General features: G+C 49.6%; 1 protein-coding gene across 2 annotated transcripts; it reads left to right on the top strand.

Moving 5' to 3' along the window:
• Positions 1–12836: 12836 nt before the first annotated feature.
• LOC125127776 (sulfotransferase 1C2-like) lies at positions 12837–17816 on the top strand. Of its 2 annotated transcripts, none has more exons than XM_047781302.1 (7): positions 12837–12987; positions 13304–13429; positions 14345–14442; positions 14937–15063; positions 15459–15553; positions 15713–15893; positions 17704–17816. In XM_047781302.1, exons 1-7 carry the CDS (start codon positions 12837–12839, stop codon positions 17814–17816), a joined length of 891 nt encoding a protein of 296 aa, XP_047637258.1. The 2 variants fall into 2 exon arrangements, with proteins under 2 accessions (XP_047637258.1, XP_047637257.1); XM_047781301.1 differs by having other exon boundaries at positions 14300–14442.
• The last annotated feature ends 286 nt before the right edge of the window (positions 17817–18102 follow it).

The raw sequence follows: 18102 nt of genomic DNA, 5'->3' as shown, positions 1-18102 counted from the left end.
GCTCAGTGGGTTAAGAATCCAGTGCTGTCACAAGCTGCCTCATAGATCACAGATGAGGCTCAGATCCTGTGTTGCTGTGGCTATGGCCTGTAGCTGCAGCTGCAGTTCCACCCCTAGCCTGGGAACTTCCATATGCCACAGGTGCCACTGTAAAAAGAAAAATAAAAAAGTCACTGATACTGAAATCTTGGGGGAAGCTGTATCCGTGATTGAGTCTTGGTCCATTTCCTGATGTTTTCAAAGAAGAAACACTGCCTTTTACCTCAGAAGTTACATTTATTTGGCAATATTAATCTTCCTGAGGGAACAATTGAATTTTTTTTAATTATTGTTTTTATATACCTATCTTATTTGAATATTTAGTAATATTCACATCTTATATACCGTATAATACAGTTTTGCTTACCAATAAGAATTTTAAAATTTTTTCCTTATGGAATAGTCTGGCTAAAATATACTGTAACACATAATTCTTAAGAGTAAGAGCTGACTCAGTTCCCACTGTAGCTCAGTGTAAATGAATCTGACTAGTATCCATAAGGATGCAGGTTGGATCCCTGGCCTTGCTGAGTGGGTTAAGGATCCGGTGTTGCTGTGGCTGTGGTGTAGGCCAGCAGCTGCAGCTCCGATTGGGAACCTCCATATGCCATATGCCATGGGTGTGGCCCTAAAATTTTTTTTAAAAAAAGGGGGTAAGAGCTGATTGAATACATTAGATTCAATGGATTAGACATTTCTCCAAAGAATATGTACAAATGGCCAAGAAGCCCTTGGAAAGATGCTCAACATCATTAGCTCTCAGGGAGAGGCAGATCAAAACCACAATGAGATAGCACTTCCTACCCACTGGGAAAGGCTGTGATAAAAAAAGACAGATAATACAAAGCATGATGAGGAGGTGGAGAAACTGGAACACTCCCAGCCTCCTGAGAGGACGTCAAATGGTGCCACTGCTTGAGAACATAGTTTGCCAGTTGCTCAAAATTTAGAGTCACCATTTGACTAAACAATTCCACTCTTGGGTAGATTCCCAGGAGAAATGAAACGGATGTGTTCCCACAGAAACATGTACCCAAATGTTCATAACCATAGAAAGGTGAAAACAACCCAGATGTCCATGAACTGATGAGTGGGGGTGAAGACATATGGTGGACTCATGAGATGAAATATTACTCAGCCATGCAAAGAAATAAAGTTCTCATACGTACTACAACATGGATGAACCTTGAGAAGATCGTGAAACCGAAATTATAAGGATGAGGATATTGTCAGTCACACATGTGGTATGTGGTATGACAGCCACATGCGGTAGGATTCCACCTTCAGAACAGAAAGGAGAGTAGTGGCTCCCTGGGGGAGGTGGAGATGGTACCTAAGGCCAGGGGATTTCTTTGGGGAGATGATGAAAATATCCGAAGCTTGATGGTGGCACACTGAAACCACTGACTTTTGTGGTGAGTCATGTCCAAGTTAAGTTGGTCCAAAAAAAAAAAAGAGAGAGAGAGAGAGAGCAGTGGTGTGAAGACTTGAGGATGATGGCTGGTCACCTGTCATCAGAGAGATAGCAAAGGACCTGAGGTACATGTCGGAGGAAGGCTTCTGTTACAAGCTCAGAGTCTTCTCTTTACTCAACACACCAGCACAGGCAGATCCTCACTGCCTGCTTTAGTAAATACATTTTACAGGATCACAGCTTTGCCTGCTGGTTGAGTACCATCCTTGGCTGCTTTCACGCTGCAGTGGCAGAGATGAGTGGCTGCACAGACACTGCATGATGGGAAAACCCTGAAAAATTCACAAGTCTTTCTTCACAGAGAATGTTTGCCAACATCTGCTGTATGGAGGGTGAAGCCTTTGAAGGTTTTTAGGAAAGTAGATTTGATGGGGAAACAAGGAGGTCACGCCTGCTTCCCACAGCCCCCAGAATCCACCCCCCCCCCCGCCCCCAGGTTCTTGGCAGAGCTGTCACCCACTGTGGAGCAGTCACTTACTGCAGAGCTGTCACCCACTGCATAGTGGTCACCCTCTGCAGAGCAGTCACCCACCCCAGAGCTGTCACCCTCTGCAGAGCTGTCACCCTCCGCAGGGCAGTCACCCACCCCAGAGCTGTCACCCTCTGCAGAGCTGTCACCCTCCGCAGGGCAGTCACCCTCTGCTTGACCTTACTAGGGTCCTTTGCCTACTTTGTAATTGGGTTGTTTGGTTTTTCTGCTATTAATTTGTGTGGAGGCCCTTTGGTTTTATGACTTTATATATATATCTTGGATTTCTGGAGCCAAGATTCCAGATATCATGCAGAGCTCTCATTTCTTTGTTTTCTCAGTGCCCAGTAGACACCTGGTGATCAGCAAATGTGAATGAATGAATGAATGAATGGTGGTAGTCCCTAGTCCACTAAGGGATCTCAAAACCTCTTTTTGTTCCCCCTTTTGTTTCTTTTCTTTTTTTTTTTAATGTGACTTTTACTCTATTTTATTATTTATTTATTTATTTTGCTTTTTAGGGCCGCCCCCAAGGCATATGGAATTTCCCAGGCTAGGGGTCAAATCAGAGCTATAGCTGCCGGCCTACACCACAGCCACAGCAATGCCAGATCCAAGCCACATCTGCAACGTACATCACAGCTTATGGCAACACCTGATCCTTAACCCACCGAGTAAGTCCAGGGATCGAACTTGCATCCTCGTGGATATTAGTTGGGTTCATTTCCACTGCACCAGACGGGAACTCCAGCCCTCTTTAGTTTCTGAGCAGAGATGAACTGGGTGCCCTCTGACTGCTTAGAGACTCTCCACCACCCCACCCCCAACCCTGTCCTCTCCAGCTCTTTGCAGCTTTCCAAACCCTTACTGTGATGCCAGGAACAAATATTTAAGCTAACAGGCATCCCCAGCAGCCCCTTACATCTCCCTGAGACTGGACAAGATGCCCATCTTCTCACTGCAGTCCAAGGTTGATGGCCTCTCTACTCTGCGGTCACCTGCCCTCCACCTGGAAATGAACCACCCAGCGTGCACTTGTCCACGAGGACAGGAAGCCCTAGTTCTGTACCAGGTGTGGGCAGCACTATCAAAAGTAAACTGTTTAGTCAGAGGGCTGGTAGGAGGAAACCAGAAACGAGTCCTCTGGTGAGGAAGCTGCAACCAGGCGCGGCTGCGGCAGCACCAAGAACGTGGCCACGCGCTAGAACATGGCTAGGCGAAGGAGCCCCAGGTGATCAGACCTCAGGCTGCCTACCTCCCAGCTGGAGTTCAGTCAGTCTGTGGGGATCTTCAAGTCTCCCTCAGCCAAACCCAGATCCGGTCCCCAGCCTCTTTGCCTGGACACCCCAACTGTGAGTGGTCTTAAAAACGCAGAGAGGATGGGCTTGTGATTCATCTTTAGTTAGTCCTTTACGTGGGATGGATTAAAACATTGACAATACAATGTCATTAATTTTGAAGGGTGGAGGTGGGATTGTTAGCCCATAAAAGGCAAGAACAAGGTGACCTTGACTAATGAAAGAAATGTTTTTTACTTTTATTTTCGTCCTGGTGTATTGACATATAACTGATACATTACATGGTGTAAGTTTAAGATATAGAGCTGTGTTGCAATACACATTGCAAAATGATCACCACCACAGCATTACATAATTACCACTGCATTTTATGGTGAGAACATGATATACTTTCAAGTGTTGCTATATACATTGTTACACACATTTTTGTTAGCTATAGTCACACCGCTGTGCATTAAATCCTCAGAACTTGTTCATCTTCTAACTGAAGTCCGCACCCTTGACCAACAGCTCCCCATCTCCCCCACCCTCAGACCCTGGCAACCACCATGCTAGTCTTTGCTTCTCTGAGATGGTCATTTCTTAAGATTCTGCATGAAGGGAAGCCACACAGTATTTGTCTTTCTCTACCTGACTTACCTTGCTTCACATGATGCCCTCAAGGTTCATCCATGATGTTGCTGTGTGTGTGTATGTGTCTGTCTGTCTCTGTGTGTGTGTGTGTGTGTGTGTGTGTGTGTGTGTGCCTGTGTACCCCTGTATGTGTGTGTGTGTCCATCTGTCTGTATGTGTTTGGGTATCTGTGGGTGTCTGTACGTGTGTGAGCGCCTTTGTGCATGTATCTGTCTGTATATCCGTATGTCTGTATGTATCTGTGCGTGTCTGTGTGTGTGTCTGTGTGTATCTGAGTGTGTGTCTATGTGTGTGTCTGTGTGTGCCTTTGTGTGTGTGTGTCTGTGTGTATGTGTCTGTGTGTGTCTATGTGTGTGCCTTTGTATGTGTGTCTGTATGTGCCTTTGTATGTGTGTCTGTGTGTGTGTTTGTGTACATCAAGGGGAGAAAGAGATTCACACACACACACTATCTTCTTTACCCATTCATCTGTCCATGCACACTTAGCACTTAGGTTGTTTCCATGTCTTGGCTACTGTGAATGATGCTGCAATAAACACAGGGGTGGGAGTTCCCATCATGGCGTGGCAGTAAAGAACCTAACTAGTACCCATGAGGATTCATGTTCAAGCCCTGGCCTCACTCAGTGGGTGGAGGATCTGGTGTTACCATGAGCTGTGGTGTAGGTGGCAGACACAGCTCGGATCCTGTGTTGCTGTGGCTGTGGTGTAGGCCGGTAGCTCTAGCTCTGATTCAACCCCTAGCCTGAGAACCTCCAAATGCTGAGGGTGAGGCTCTAAAAAAAAGAAAAAAAACCGTGGGGATGCAGATGGCGCCTCAATATCCTTTTTTAATTCCTTCTGGATCTATACCCAAATGGAAATGGCTGGGTCATAGGGTAGTTCGTTTTTGAGTTTCTGGAGGAAACTCTATACTGTTTTCCTCAGTAACCACACCAGTTTATGTTGCCACCAACAGTCCCCTTCTCTCCCCAGTCTCACCAATGTTTGTTACTTGTGGTCGATTTGATAATAGCCATCCTGACAGGTATGAGGTTTTGATTTGCATTTTCCTGATGATTAGCAATGTTGAGCATCTTTTCGCATTCCTGTTGGCTTTGGTACATCTTCTTTGGCAATACTTCTGTTCAGATCTTCTGTAAGAGGAGTGCGGGGTTTATTTATTTATTTATTTATTTATTTATTTATTTTGCTTTTTAGGGCCATACCCAGGGCACATGGAGGTTCCAACACTAGAGGTTGAATCAGAGCTACAGCTGCCAGCTGACACCACAGCCACAGCAGCACAGGATCTGAGCCACGTCTGCGACCTACACCACAGCTCATGGCAATGCCAGGTCCCTGACCCACTGAGCAAGGCCGGGAATCAAACTTGCATCCTTATGGATGCTAGCTGGATTCATTTCCACTGCGCCACGATGGGAACGCCAATAAATGCATTTTTTTTTAATGATTCTGCACTCAAGGATCAAATTATGCTTTAATCTTAACACATCATACAACAAGGATGCAGAAACAATGTTTCTAGAGGGTCAGGTGGATTCTAACTGTTCACCAACGGGGCCCAGGGTGCCCTCCAACATTGGAGAGGGTTTGGGGGCGGCCAATGATGTGGGGTTCAGCCTTCCCTGCAGCTCTCCCAGTGGTTAGAGATACAGAGTCTCACTGAAATGTTGTTTTGTCATATACGCTGTCACGTATTCTGCTTTTGCTCAACTGTATGATGTCATTATGTGTGTAAAACATTACCTAGCGATTTGAGAAATCCTGAAAGCAAGTTGGTCCCATCCCAAGATCTGCAGGGCTCTTGGTCACGTGGCCTCTCTCTGCCCAAAAAGGCACACTTTTCGTCACGGATCAGGTGACAGCAGGACACAGAAGCCTGTGCACGAGTCCTCAGTTAAAAATCAACTCTGCTCCAGAGTATCATTCAGAAGTTTGAAACATGGAAGACACTTTCTCATGAAAACATGTTCCCGGAGTTTCCACTGTGGCACAGCAGGTTAAGGATCCAGGTCGCTTCAGCTCAGGTCCCTGCCGAGATGCAGATTCAATCCCTGGCCCAGGAACTTCCATATGCCTCTGGTGTGGCCAAAAAAAAAAAAAAGAAAGAAAAATGGGTTTTCAAGACCAGGACAAAAGCCTACAGCTAACTCATAAAGTAGCTGAAATACCATGCATTCTAAAAGAATCAAAGGAAAAACACGTTCTAGTTATTAAATTAAACAAGAGATAATTACATTTGTCTTGAACGTCAGCGCCTTAGGAAAAGAACCCACTTAGTTGGAGGCACTGGTAGGTGGAGTTGAAAACTTTTGTGTAAATTTTGAAAGAGCTTCTGCATATTTTTTCAGAGCTATCAGAATCGATATTCACGGGCTATGGGAGTTCCCTGGTGGCCTAGCAGTTAAGCATTCGATGTTGGTCAATGGTGTGGCTCAGGTTGGATCCCTGGCCTGGGAAATTCCATATGCTGTGAGTGCAGAAGAAAGAAAGAGAGAGAGAGAAGGAAGGAAGGAAAGAAGGAAAGAAACATAGGAGATGAAAGAAGTGACCAGAGCAGGCAGCTTTTACACATGTTAAGCAAAGAAACAACACATTTGTGAAGAACCAGCAAGATAAAGGGCTTGGGCTCCGGGTAAATTGGTGAGGAATCACTAGTTTTGTTGTTGTTGTTGTTGTTGTTTTGCTTTTTAGGGTTGAACCCCCGGCATACGGAAGTTCCCAGGCTAGGGGTTGAACTGGATCTGCAGCTGCTGACCTATACCACAGCCACAATAACGCCAGATCCCCAACCCACTGAGCGAGGCCAAGGATTGAACCCACATCCTCATGGACACTAGTCAGGTTCATTTCCGCTGAGCCACGTCAGGAACTCCCTCACTAGGTCTTTGTTTACAACCTTCACAGCCCTGAATCTCCATCTCTGGTGATGAGGGGGGCTCCTTCTACCTCCTGGTCCAGGGAGGCACCTTCACAGGGGAGATTTCTCTCCTGTTTTCAGGGAGACAAAGGGAGTCAAGCTGTCCTTTTCCATCGGCTGTTTCCTAAGTAACTTTATTTCAAAATGATCAATGTGCCAAGGTGGCAGCTTCTGGGCCAGCCGCCCTGTGCACCTCACAGCCAAGCTCCAGATGACCCCTTGGGGAAGGCCCCCCTCCCCCCCCCCCGGCTCTCCCTGCAGAGGGCCCCAGCGCCCCAATTTGGGGAAAGTTGAGCCTTGGCAACTGCCGTCCAGGAGCACATGGCCTCCTTGGAAGACGCCCTCTGTGCTCACTGACCCTTGGTCCGCCAGCCTTTGGGCTGCGGGGTTTCAGCTGGAACTGAAGGTAAGAATAGGGCCTAAAAGAAATCCTTAACTAACCGACTTACTTTTTCATCTTCACTTTAGTAATGTAGGAGTGGCTGTGGTGACAGGGCTGATGCACTCAGGCCAGGAGGTACTTTACCTGGAGGACACCAGCCTCCTGGTACTGGGACCTAGAAATCAGGACTCCAGGGAAAAGGCTCCCCATGATGACAGTCCTCCCTCCCTCCCCCTCCCCAAGAGCCCCCTCCCTCCCTCCCACCCCTTTCCCCAGGGCCCCCTCCCCCTCCTCCACAGCCCCCTCCCTGCTTGCTCCCCTGCTCCTCCCCCCACCCCCCGGGTGCTCTGCCCCTTGACCATGACTTCCAGCAAGGGCTCTCTCTCATCCAGCCGCTGTGGGACGTTTGCTGGGACTGCAGGGGGGATGGGGGTGTGAGCTGTGTAAACATAGAACCACAGGACAGTGGGGTGGGAACCAGAACTAACCCACAAAATGCTACAGGATCCCATGGTAGCAGCCATTGTTTCTGCCCTTGGAGCCAGGGCCTGCCTGACCTAGAAGCATGAAAAGACATCCAGCTGGGAGCTCAAGGGCCAACTCCTATGCCCCTGTGGCTATGAGGGAACAGCTCTTCCCCTGTTTCTCTCTTCCTGCACCTCTCAGAACTCAGGGGACTTCTGTGACCAGAAGTGGGGAGGCAGGCTGTACGTCAGGCAACTTCTCAGACTGTCCTGCACGGCTCGGAGGGTCCATCAATCAGCCCTGCCCAACACCATCCCCTGGAGGCGTCTGACCCCATGGGCCAAGGGCTCAGTCTTGCAGCCCCTGCTTCAAGAGGCCAGGTTGTCACAGCCCCCTCCTCGGGTTCTATTAATTTCTGGGATGGCTCACAGAACTCAGGAAAGATGACCAGTCTGTATAAAAGGACTCAGCTGGGGACAGCCCTGTGGGAGAGAGGCGCAGGCTGGGCCTGGGGAAGGGCTCAGCACCCTGCTCCACCGGCCCACCCTCCCCCCCAACCTCCACATGGGCACCACCCCCAAGCTCTCTGAACCCCAGACGCGGGGACTTCTCTGGACACTTCGTCCTAGTCTGGTTGATTGAACCATTGCGCACTGGTGATTTGATTCAGTCCCCAGCCCCTCTCCGGGGGTTGAGGGAGGGGCTTCCAGCCCTGAAAGCTCATGGCTGGTTCCCCAGTAAGGAGGGGTTCCAAGTGTCACCTCATTATTATAAACTCAAACGTGCTCTAGAGGGGTTGGTTATGAGTAACAGGACACCTCCTCCTCCCACCCACTCTGAAAGTATTTCAAGAACTAAGGGCAAAAAACCAGTATTGTAACTGCCCTGGTTACTCTGATAACCTAGGAAATTACAGGGGTCTGGGGAGCTGTGAGCCAAGTATGGTGAACAAAGACTGAATATAGATTTTTTAATAAATCACAGTATTACAGACCCCCCCTCCCCCGCAAGGGGCCTGGGGGGAGGGCAGGTGATGGGGCCCTCCCCCTCCTCCTCCCCCTGCCCAGTTCCCTCTACAGGCAGGGTCGACCACACAGAGCAGCCCAGGGCAACCCCTGAAGCACCAGTTTGGGCGCTCCTCTTCCTCCACCGGCCCCTGAACGTGCCCGTCAGGATCCTGACCCCTCACTCTGTCCAGCCAGGCTGACCCTTAAGGACTCGCGGGCCCAGTGCCCAAAGCTGACCCAGGGCGGCTGGTGCACAGGCATCCTTGTCTACGGGCCCCGCCCACCTGGACCGCAGACCTCCCGCTCCACCCCCTGCTCGACTGGGCTAACATCACTAACGCCGCTCCCCTCCCCCTTCCCAGTGAGGACCTGGGACGCCTCCCTGCACCCACAGGAAATGCAGACATGCAAACTCGACCTTTGCCCCCAGCCACCCACACCCCACCCACCAGGTTATCACTAGGTTCTGTGGGCTCCATCTCCTAAACCTGCTTACTTCTCTGGGCAGCAGCCCACACCCCAAGTGACACCTGCTCCTCCCTCTCCCCTGGCTCCGCCCCCACCACTGTGAGATCCCTGGTGACCCGCTGCCCTTCGGGTAAGTCAGGCTCCTGCGAGGCCCTGGGACACCTTCCCGCCTGGTCTCCAGCCCCATTTCTAGTCTTGCTGCATGCAGCTCTGAGCTCCAAACCTCTGTTCACAGAGCACACTTGGCTCGCTCCTGCTGCTGAGGGGTTCCAGCCCCTCCCACACCACCCCTACATTCCATATTCTTTTGGGTTTCTTTTTGTTTGTTTGGGCTGCACCTGAAGCATACAAAAATTACCCGGCCAGGACTCCACCCTGCACCACAGCAGCTACGGGAGCCACTGCAGTGACACCAGTTCCTTAACCCACTAGGCCACCAGGGAACTCCTAGATTCCATATTATTAATTCACTTCTTTTTTATTAAAATATAGTTGCTTTACAATGTTGCACCAATTTGTGCTGTACAGCAGAGTGACCCAGTCATACATAATATACATTTCCTTTCTTATGAGAAAGGAATCTTCCATCATGTTTTTTCCCAAGAGATTGGACATAGTTCCCTGTGCTATACAGTAGGACCTCCTTGCTTATCCATTCCCAATGCAATAGTTTGCATCTACTAACCCCAAACTCCCCTTTGGTCCGTCCCTCTCCATCCCCCGCCCCTTGGCAACCACAAGTCTGCTCTCCATGTCTGTGAGTCTATTTTGTAAATAGGTTCATTTGTGCCATATTTTAGATTCCACATAGAAGGGATATCACATGGTATTTGTCTTTCTCTTTCTGAGTTCCTTCACAGCATGAGACTCCCTAGTTGCATCCATAGTTAATTCACTTTTAAACATTTTTTTATTTTATTGAAGTATAGTTGATTTACAATTAAATTTAAATTTAAATTTAATTTAAATTTGTTAATTTCAGGTGTACAGCAAAGTGATTCAGTTATACATATATATTATTTTTCAGATTCTTTTCCTTTATAGGGTTATTATAAAATATTGAGTAGAGTTCCCTGTGCTATACAGTAGGTCCTTGGTTATCTATTTTATGTACAGTACTGTGTATATGCTAATCCCAACCTCCTAATTTACCCCTTTGGTAACCGCATGTTTGTTTTCCAGGTCTGTGAGCCTCTTTCTGTCTTATAAATAAGTTCCTTTGTATCTTTTTTTAGATCTCACATATAAGTGCTATCATATGATGTTTGTCTTTCTAGTTAATTTGCTTTTTGAAATTGCTAAATATGGGGAGTTCCTGTCGTGGCGCAGTGGTTGGCGAATCCGACTAGGAACCATGAGGTTGCGGGTTCGGTCCCTGCCCTTGCTCAGTGGGTTAACCATTCGGCATTGCCGTGAGCTGTGGTGTAGGTTGCAGACGCGGCTCGGATCCTGCGTTTCTGTGGCTCTGGCGCAGGCCAGCGACTACGCTCTGATTCGACCCCTAGCCTGGGAACCTCCATATGCCACAGGAGTGGCCCTAGTAAAGGCAAAAAAAAAACAAAAAAAAAACAAACAAACAAAAAAAAAAGATTTTGCTCTTTTAGTTTTTGTTGTTGTTTTTAATCTATAGGTTCCTCTTTGTCTTTTTTTTTTTTTTTTACTTCCCTTGCAGGTCATTTGAAGATAGTATATTCTTGTCCTGCAGACATTCACAAGGTCTGTATTTTGCTAACTGCTTCCCCGTGGGGTGTTTTAACATTGTGCCCTGTTCTCTGCATTTTCTGTAAATTGGTGCTTGGATTCCAGGGCTTAGTCAGAATTGGGTTCAGTGTCAGGCAGATCCACTTCGTAGGTAACAAGTGCCACGCCAAGCATCTTTCTTTCCACAAAGCTAGGAGCCATGAATGTTAAATACCTGAATTCTGTCACCATTTAGGGCTGCAGAAGACTTCCCAGTTCTATAATTTATGATTCACCTGTTTGCTGGACTAATTCTACGAAGAGACACTTCTTTTATCTGCATTCAGCATTACAGTTCATAAAGGAAAGTCAAGATGAACCATTTATTCTTTTCCACCATTTACCAGTTTTCCTAATAAACAGTAGGTTTCTAAGCTCCACTCAGAGGTATCAGCCCACTCAGGATGACCTCACAACACACCACCGACTGAGGGGCTTAAACAGAGGAAATGCATTTTCTCAAAGCCCAGGGGGGCTGGAGGCCAAGGGTGGGCGGGCCTCCTCTCTCTTGAGGCCTCTCTCCTGGGCACAAAGGCCAAGTACTCACCTGGCTGGCACTCACTTGCCAGTGACCATTTCTGCCACATTGTCTGGAAGACTTCCAGCTCTAACATTCTATGCAAGAGTTAAAATGGGTGGATGCCCATAAGGCTCTCAACCCAGCACAGGCAGACTTAGGTGTTGGGTAACTGTTAGGTTTCAGCTATGATCAGTAGAAATGTCTGTGCACCCACATTATCCTGTGGTCACCATGCTCACTCCTTCTGCCTTCCTCTATTTGCGCATTCAAAAGTCACCCTGTAGAACAACGAAAAACCAACAACCTGATTCAAAAATGGACAAAGGGAGTTCCCATCGTGGCTCAGCAGAAACAAATCTGACTAGTATCCATGAGGACACAGGTTCGATCCCTGGCCTCACCCAGTGGGTTAAGGATCCAGCGTTGCCATGAGCAATGGTGTAGGTCACATATGTGGCTCGGATTCTGCATTGCTGTGGCTGTGGTGTAGTAGGCTGGCATCTGCAGCTCCGATTCAACCCCTAGCCTGAGAACCTCCGTATGCTGTGGATTCAGCCCTAAAAAGACAAAAAAAAAATGGACAAAGGATTTAAGTAGCCATCCGCTGAAGGGCCTACACAAAGATTCTCAGCATCACCAGTCATTGGGGCAGTGACACTCAAAAGCACTACTAGATGTCACCTCATACCCACCCTATGATAAAATGTTTTAAACAACAAAAAATAACAAGTGTGGATGAGGATGTGAACAAATTAGAAGCCTTACGTGCCACTGGTGGGAATGTAAAATGTTGCCACCACTGAGGCAACTGGTAGAGAAAGTTCCCAAAATATTAAACATTGAATTATGATATGGTCCAGCAATCCCACTTCCATGTGTTTACCCAAAAGAACGGAAAGCAGGGTCTTGAAGAGAGATTTGCACACCCATGTTCACAGCAGCATATTCACAACAGCCAAAAGCTGGAAGCCACCCAAGTGTGCCTGGACAGAATGGGTAACGTATGGCCAATTTACACAGGAACTGCTATTCACCCTCAAAAAAAGAAGGAAATTCTGACACCTGCTACAACGAGGATGAACCTGGAGGACACTATGCTGAGTGAAATAAGCCAGTCCCCAAGGATTCCATTTTATGAGTTCCCTAGAGGCGTTGTTATGTTCATAGAGACAGAAGTGGGTGGTGGGGGCAGGGCTGGAGGAGTGGAGTGAGTGTTTAACAGGCTGTTTCTTTTTGGAAAAGCGAGACGTTCTGGAGATGAATGTTGGTGATGGTTGCGCAATAACTTGATGTTACTGAATTGTTCACTGAAAAATGGCTAAAATGGTCAGTTCTGTGCTATGTATACTTTGCCACAATTTTAAATAAGATCTCCTGTGTTCTCTGCCCATAGGGACTCCCCTCCTGTCCTAGGAGACCATGGCCCTGGCAACCGCAGCGGGGACACGGCCACCCCTGAGGGAGGTGGCAGGGGTTCCTCTGCCTGCCACCACCGTGGACAACTGGAGCCAGATCCAGGGCTTCGAGGCCCAGCCAGATGACCTCCTCATCTGCACCTATCCCAAGTCAGGTGGCTGTGGGCCCGGTCAGCAGGGCTACCCATGTCACAGAACCCCTGACAGGATGTTGGCACCTTTGAGGGGCCCTGCTCCAGAGGAAGCCTGGACCCCTGGGTTTTTGGGGAAGCACTATGGCTTCGGAGGCACAACCTGCTGGGCTCTGGGCTCCCCTCTCCCTAGAGATCCCCTGACTCCTCCCCCGTGGGTGTCTGTTCTCACAGCCAGCAGGATCCTGGCCCAAATGCCAGTCAGTCTACACAGGCCAGTGGGGGGAAGGGGGGGGTCATCTAACATGCTTCTGCTTTCATACCTCCGTCTGGGCGGCAGGGACCACGTGGATCCAAGAGATTGTGGACATGATCGAGCAGGGCGGGGATGTGGAGAGGTGCCAGCGGGTCACCATCCAGCACCGCCACCCCTTCCTAGATTGGGCGCGGCCACCCCAGCCCTCTGGTGAGAGCCCCCTCACTGCTCTGATCCCTTCTTTTTCTTTTATTAAGACTTTACTTTGGGGGGAGTTTCCTTCATGGAACCACTAGGATCCATGAGGATGCAGGTTTGATCCCTGGCCTTGCTCAGTGGGTTAAGGATCCCACATTGCTGTGGCTGTGTAGGCTGGCAGCTGCAGCTCTAATTTGACCCCAAGACTGGGAACCTCCGTATGCTGTGGGTTCAGACCTAAAAGGAAAAAAAGAAAAAAAAACTTACTTTTTGGAGCAGTGTTAGCTTTTCAACAAGATGAAGAGGGAGGAGCAGTGTGTCCCCCCACCCCTGCTCCCACGCACACCCAGTCTCCCCCTTACCAAGAGCCACGTCCCCAGGGCCGCACATTGGTCAGACCAGGGAACATGCACTAACCCATCATCTCCCAGTGTCCAGGGTCCCCCTTAGGGCTCCGTCCTTGGGCCATGCATCTGGATGTGGATGCTGCACAAGGACCCGTGTCCAGCCTCACAGATCATAGGGGCCTCTAGAGGACGTGCCCCTTGACTCTGCCCCCCACCCCCCACCTCAGAGTGACAGGAGGAGCACACAGAGCAGGAGCCCAGTCAGTGTCTGAAGGGAGGGCAGGAATCAGGCCATCAGGCACCCAGAGGGGCTGGCTGGGGCGGGGCCCGTGAGCTGTCCCAGCTCTGCCACAATGGCACGTCCCCCATCCTCAAACTGACCGCACACGGCCTCTCAGCCCCCTGCAGCTCTCAGCTGTGGGCGTCCACGTGCAGGTAATACCCGGGCTCCCATCGCAAAGTCCCCCATGTCTAGGGCCAGGCAGGGAAGGATGGGGCAGGGCAGCCTGCACAGAGCCCGGACAAAAGGTCCCAGGCAGTACTTACTTACAGAGGCCTGTCCTCTCAACCCACTCGGAAGGTGTGGACAGAGCCGCAGCGATGCCCTCTCCACGGGTGCTAAGGACCCACCTTCCCACCCAGCTGCTGCCTCCGTCCTTCTGGGAAAACAACTGCAAGGTAACTGATATCTCCAAAACCCCCTCACCCCCCCCCCATGCTTCCCGACCTGAGTCCTGAGAACTCATGGGCAACAAGAGAGCATGTCGTACAAGACGGGAGACAAAGGCCAGCCTGAATTTGGGGACAGAGGGGGAGACGTGGGGAGGCAGTGACTGCGTGGGGGGATGGGGAGAGGATGCTGATGGGGGTTGCTGGCATTGGGGAAATTCCTGGCACAGAGCAGAGTGTGTTGCCAAAATCTCAGCGGTCTCTGTACACCGATGCCAAGTAGAAGCTTGAAGGCAGAGTTGAAGGAGACAGAAGAAGTAGCTTTAGGAGTTCCCGCTGTGGCTCAGCGGGTTAAGAACCTGACCTAGTATCCGTGAGGATGCGGGTTCCATCCCTGGCCTCACTCAGTGGGTTAAGGATCTGGTGTTGCCATGAGCTGTGGTGTAGGTTGCAGGTGTGGCTCGGATCCAGTGCCATCTTTATCCCCCCTCTTCGTACCCCAGTTCCTCTATGTTGCCCGAAATGCCAAGGACTGTATGGTGTCCTACTTCCACTTCCAAAGGATGAACCAGACCCTCCCTGACCCAGGCACCTGGGAGGAGTACTTTGAAACCTCAGTCAGCGGGAAAGGTAGGGAGATCCCCACCTCTGCGTCCCCATGGCACCAGGCTCGGCCTGGGCACCACGCACACAGACTCCCAGGGCTCCCTCGGCCTCCCACAGCCACAGCAAACATCCCCACCTGACTCAGAAGCCTTTATTCCGGGTCACCTGACCCCAAAGGGCTCCTGTCCTGACACCAGGGCATCTGTGACTGCACGTCATAAACCGAGGCCACATTGGCACTCATGTTGGGAGAGGTTCCCCCCAAGGCTGCCTCATTCCACTTCACCCTCCGAAACAAGCAGACCAGGACTCTTAGGGTATATCCAACCCATGACTTTTTGTCTCTCCCAACACGCCAAGTAAATAACCCCTCTTGGATTTTGATCCCACATCAGCTGAGTGTGTCATATGTCTTCCAGTGGCCTGGGGCTCCTGGTTTGAGCACGTGAAAGGCTGGTGGGAGATAAGAAAGAAATTCCAGGTCCTCTTCCTCTTCTACGAGGACATCAAGAGGGTGAGTGGAGGCCATGCAGGTAGAGGACTGCATGCCCCCAGGCGCCTGGGGACCCGGAAGCTGTGTCCAGGCTAACATCTGGGAGGGATGCCCTGGGGAATTTAAGTGCATCCTTTGGACACCCTCCTCCCTCCAATGCGATGTTCCCCCTCACCACAGAACCCGAAGCAGGAAATTCAGAAGGTGATGCAGTTCATGGGAAAGAACCTGGATGGACCCGTGCTGGACAGAATCGTCCAGGAGACGTCGTTTGAGAAGATGAAGGCAAATCCCATGACAAACCATTCCTCGGCGCCCAAGTGGATCCTGGACCAGTCTATCTCCCCCTTCATGAGAAAAGGTTGGTGGGCAGCAAATTCAAGGGCAACCAAACACTCAGGGTGCCTGGGAGCTTGGCATCTGCCACTGGGCACGAAGGCATTAGGTTTCATCAGCTCCAGGACAGCACGTCTGGGCTGGGCATCGAGTCCGCTGCTCATCAGGGTGGACCTTGATGTCCCAGGGGAGAGAGTCCTTGTGAGGACTGGTGCAGCCTGGGTGCCCTGGGTCCAAGGTTGGGGCGGGCAGCAGCAGGCTCTGGCTCTTTGCTCTAAGGTTCCACCCCTTCCAGGATGAGGGCCTCTCTCTAATGCCCAGCTTCCTGCCCGTTACCTTCTTCCAAATTTATAGCGTCTGCTCATCACCTGGCTGCTTGTGGGTCAGCATCATGATTTTCAGTACAACCACTGCTGGAACGGCCCCCTACTCTATGATTTCTTAGTTCCAATTCCCAAGAAGAATTCGAATTGGCTCAGCTAATGTTTTTTGTTTGTTTTAATGATTTTTATTTTTTCCATCATAGCTGGTTTACAGTGTTCTGTCAATTTTCTACTGTACAGCAAAGTGACCCAGACATACATACATTTATACATTCTTTTTCTCACATTCTCCTCCATCATGCTCCATCGCAAGTGACTAGATAGAGTTCCCAGTGCTATACAGCAGGATCTCATTGCTTATCCATTCCAGAGGCAATAGTTTGCATCTATTAACCCCAGATTCACAGTCCATCCCCCTCCCTCCTGCTCCAGCTTTGCAATTTAAAAAGTAATATAAGGAGTTGCCTTGGGGCTCCTTGGGTTAAGGATCTGGCTTGTCTCTATGGCAACTCAGATTCTATCCCTGGTTCAGGAACTCCCACATGCCGCTAGAAAAAAAAATTATTTTCATCGTTACTGTTTGGTGAAAAATATATCTCATTTATATTTTTCCAAAGGTCTTTTTTCATTGAGATGGAACTTACATGCGGTGAACCGAAGTGTGCACTTCAACTGCTTTTGCTGAATGGATTCACCCACATAACCAGCACCCTAATCAAGAAGTTGAACATTTTCTTCACCCCAGAAAGTTCCTTCTCCTTCCCCTTTTCAGTCCATCACTGACCCTCAAGGCAACCACTGTGCTCATTTCTTTCTTTCTTTCTTTCTTTCTTTCTTTCTTTCTTTCTTTTTTTTTTTTTTTTTGCTTTTTAGGGCCACTCCTGCAGCATATGTAGGTTCCCAGGCTAGGGGTCGAATCAGAGCTACAGCTGCCGGCCTACACCACAGCCACAGCAACGTGGGATCCTAGCCTTGTCTGTGACCTACACCACAGCTCATGGCAATGCTGGATTGCTGACCCACTGAGTGAGGCCAGGGATCGAACTAATGTCCTCATGGGTACTAGTCGGGTTCATTTCCACTGAGCCATGACAGGAACACCCCCACTATGTTTATTTCTGTCACTACCCTGTGGGCCTGTGGTCTGACTCCCCATTGATGAAATCAGACAGGACATTACTCCTTGTGTCTTCTTTTACTCAGTGGACATTTGGAGGCTCTGCCATGTGGTCAAAAGCTGGCCCTTTCTTCTCTGTGGTCAGCCTCTGTGTAAACTGACCTCTGGTGGGGCCAGACTGCCAGCACCTTTGAGTGGACGGTCACTGATCAGGAGCCCAGCCCCCTGCACAGCACCCCCACGCCCCAGGCCACATCTCTGCCCAGTGGGTGGAGGACAGGTGTTCCCAGAGGATGTGGGGTGAGGCTGGTGCAACCTCAACATGAACCCCCACTCTTCACTCAAGCCCTTGAGACGCCCAACCATTAACACTCATCTGAGCTTTCCCCTTCTAGGAACCGTGGGGGATTGGAAAAACCACTTCACTGTGGCTCAGAAGGAGAGGTTTGATGAAATTTACAAGCAAAAGATGGAAGGAACCTCAATCCACTTCTGCACGGAACTGTGAGCAAGACAAAGAGGCCGCAATGAGGATGGAGCCCCATCCTTCAGCCCCCACCAGGGAGTCTGGGGAAGGGTTGTCCTACAGCATCTCTGTGATTAGTTAACAGTAGGCACCAACTTCACCTCTAAAACAGATCACGCCTAGTGCTCACTTTCCCAACCATTCTTTCCAAAGCAAGAAAGGAGATGGCTTAATAAACTAGGTGAAAGACCAGACTTGAATACTGCAAGGATTTTTAAAATCTCTTTTATTTCTGAAAGTGCATCCTAGTTCTCTAATCCGTAACCTA

Source organism: Phacochoerus africanus, chromosome 5, assembly GCF_016906955.1.
Source record: "Phacochoerus africanus isolate WHEZ1 chromosome 5, ROS_Pafr_v1, whole genome shotgun sequence".
In the NCBI taxonomy this organism is placed as follows: domain Eukaryota; kingdom Metazoa; phylum Chordata; class Mammalia; order Artiodactyla; family Suidae; genus Phacochoerus; species Phacochoerus africanus.
The sequence above is the reverse complement of the archived record's forward strand: the minus strand, read 5'-3'. Positions and strand labels throughout refer to the sequence as shown.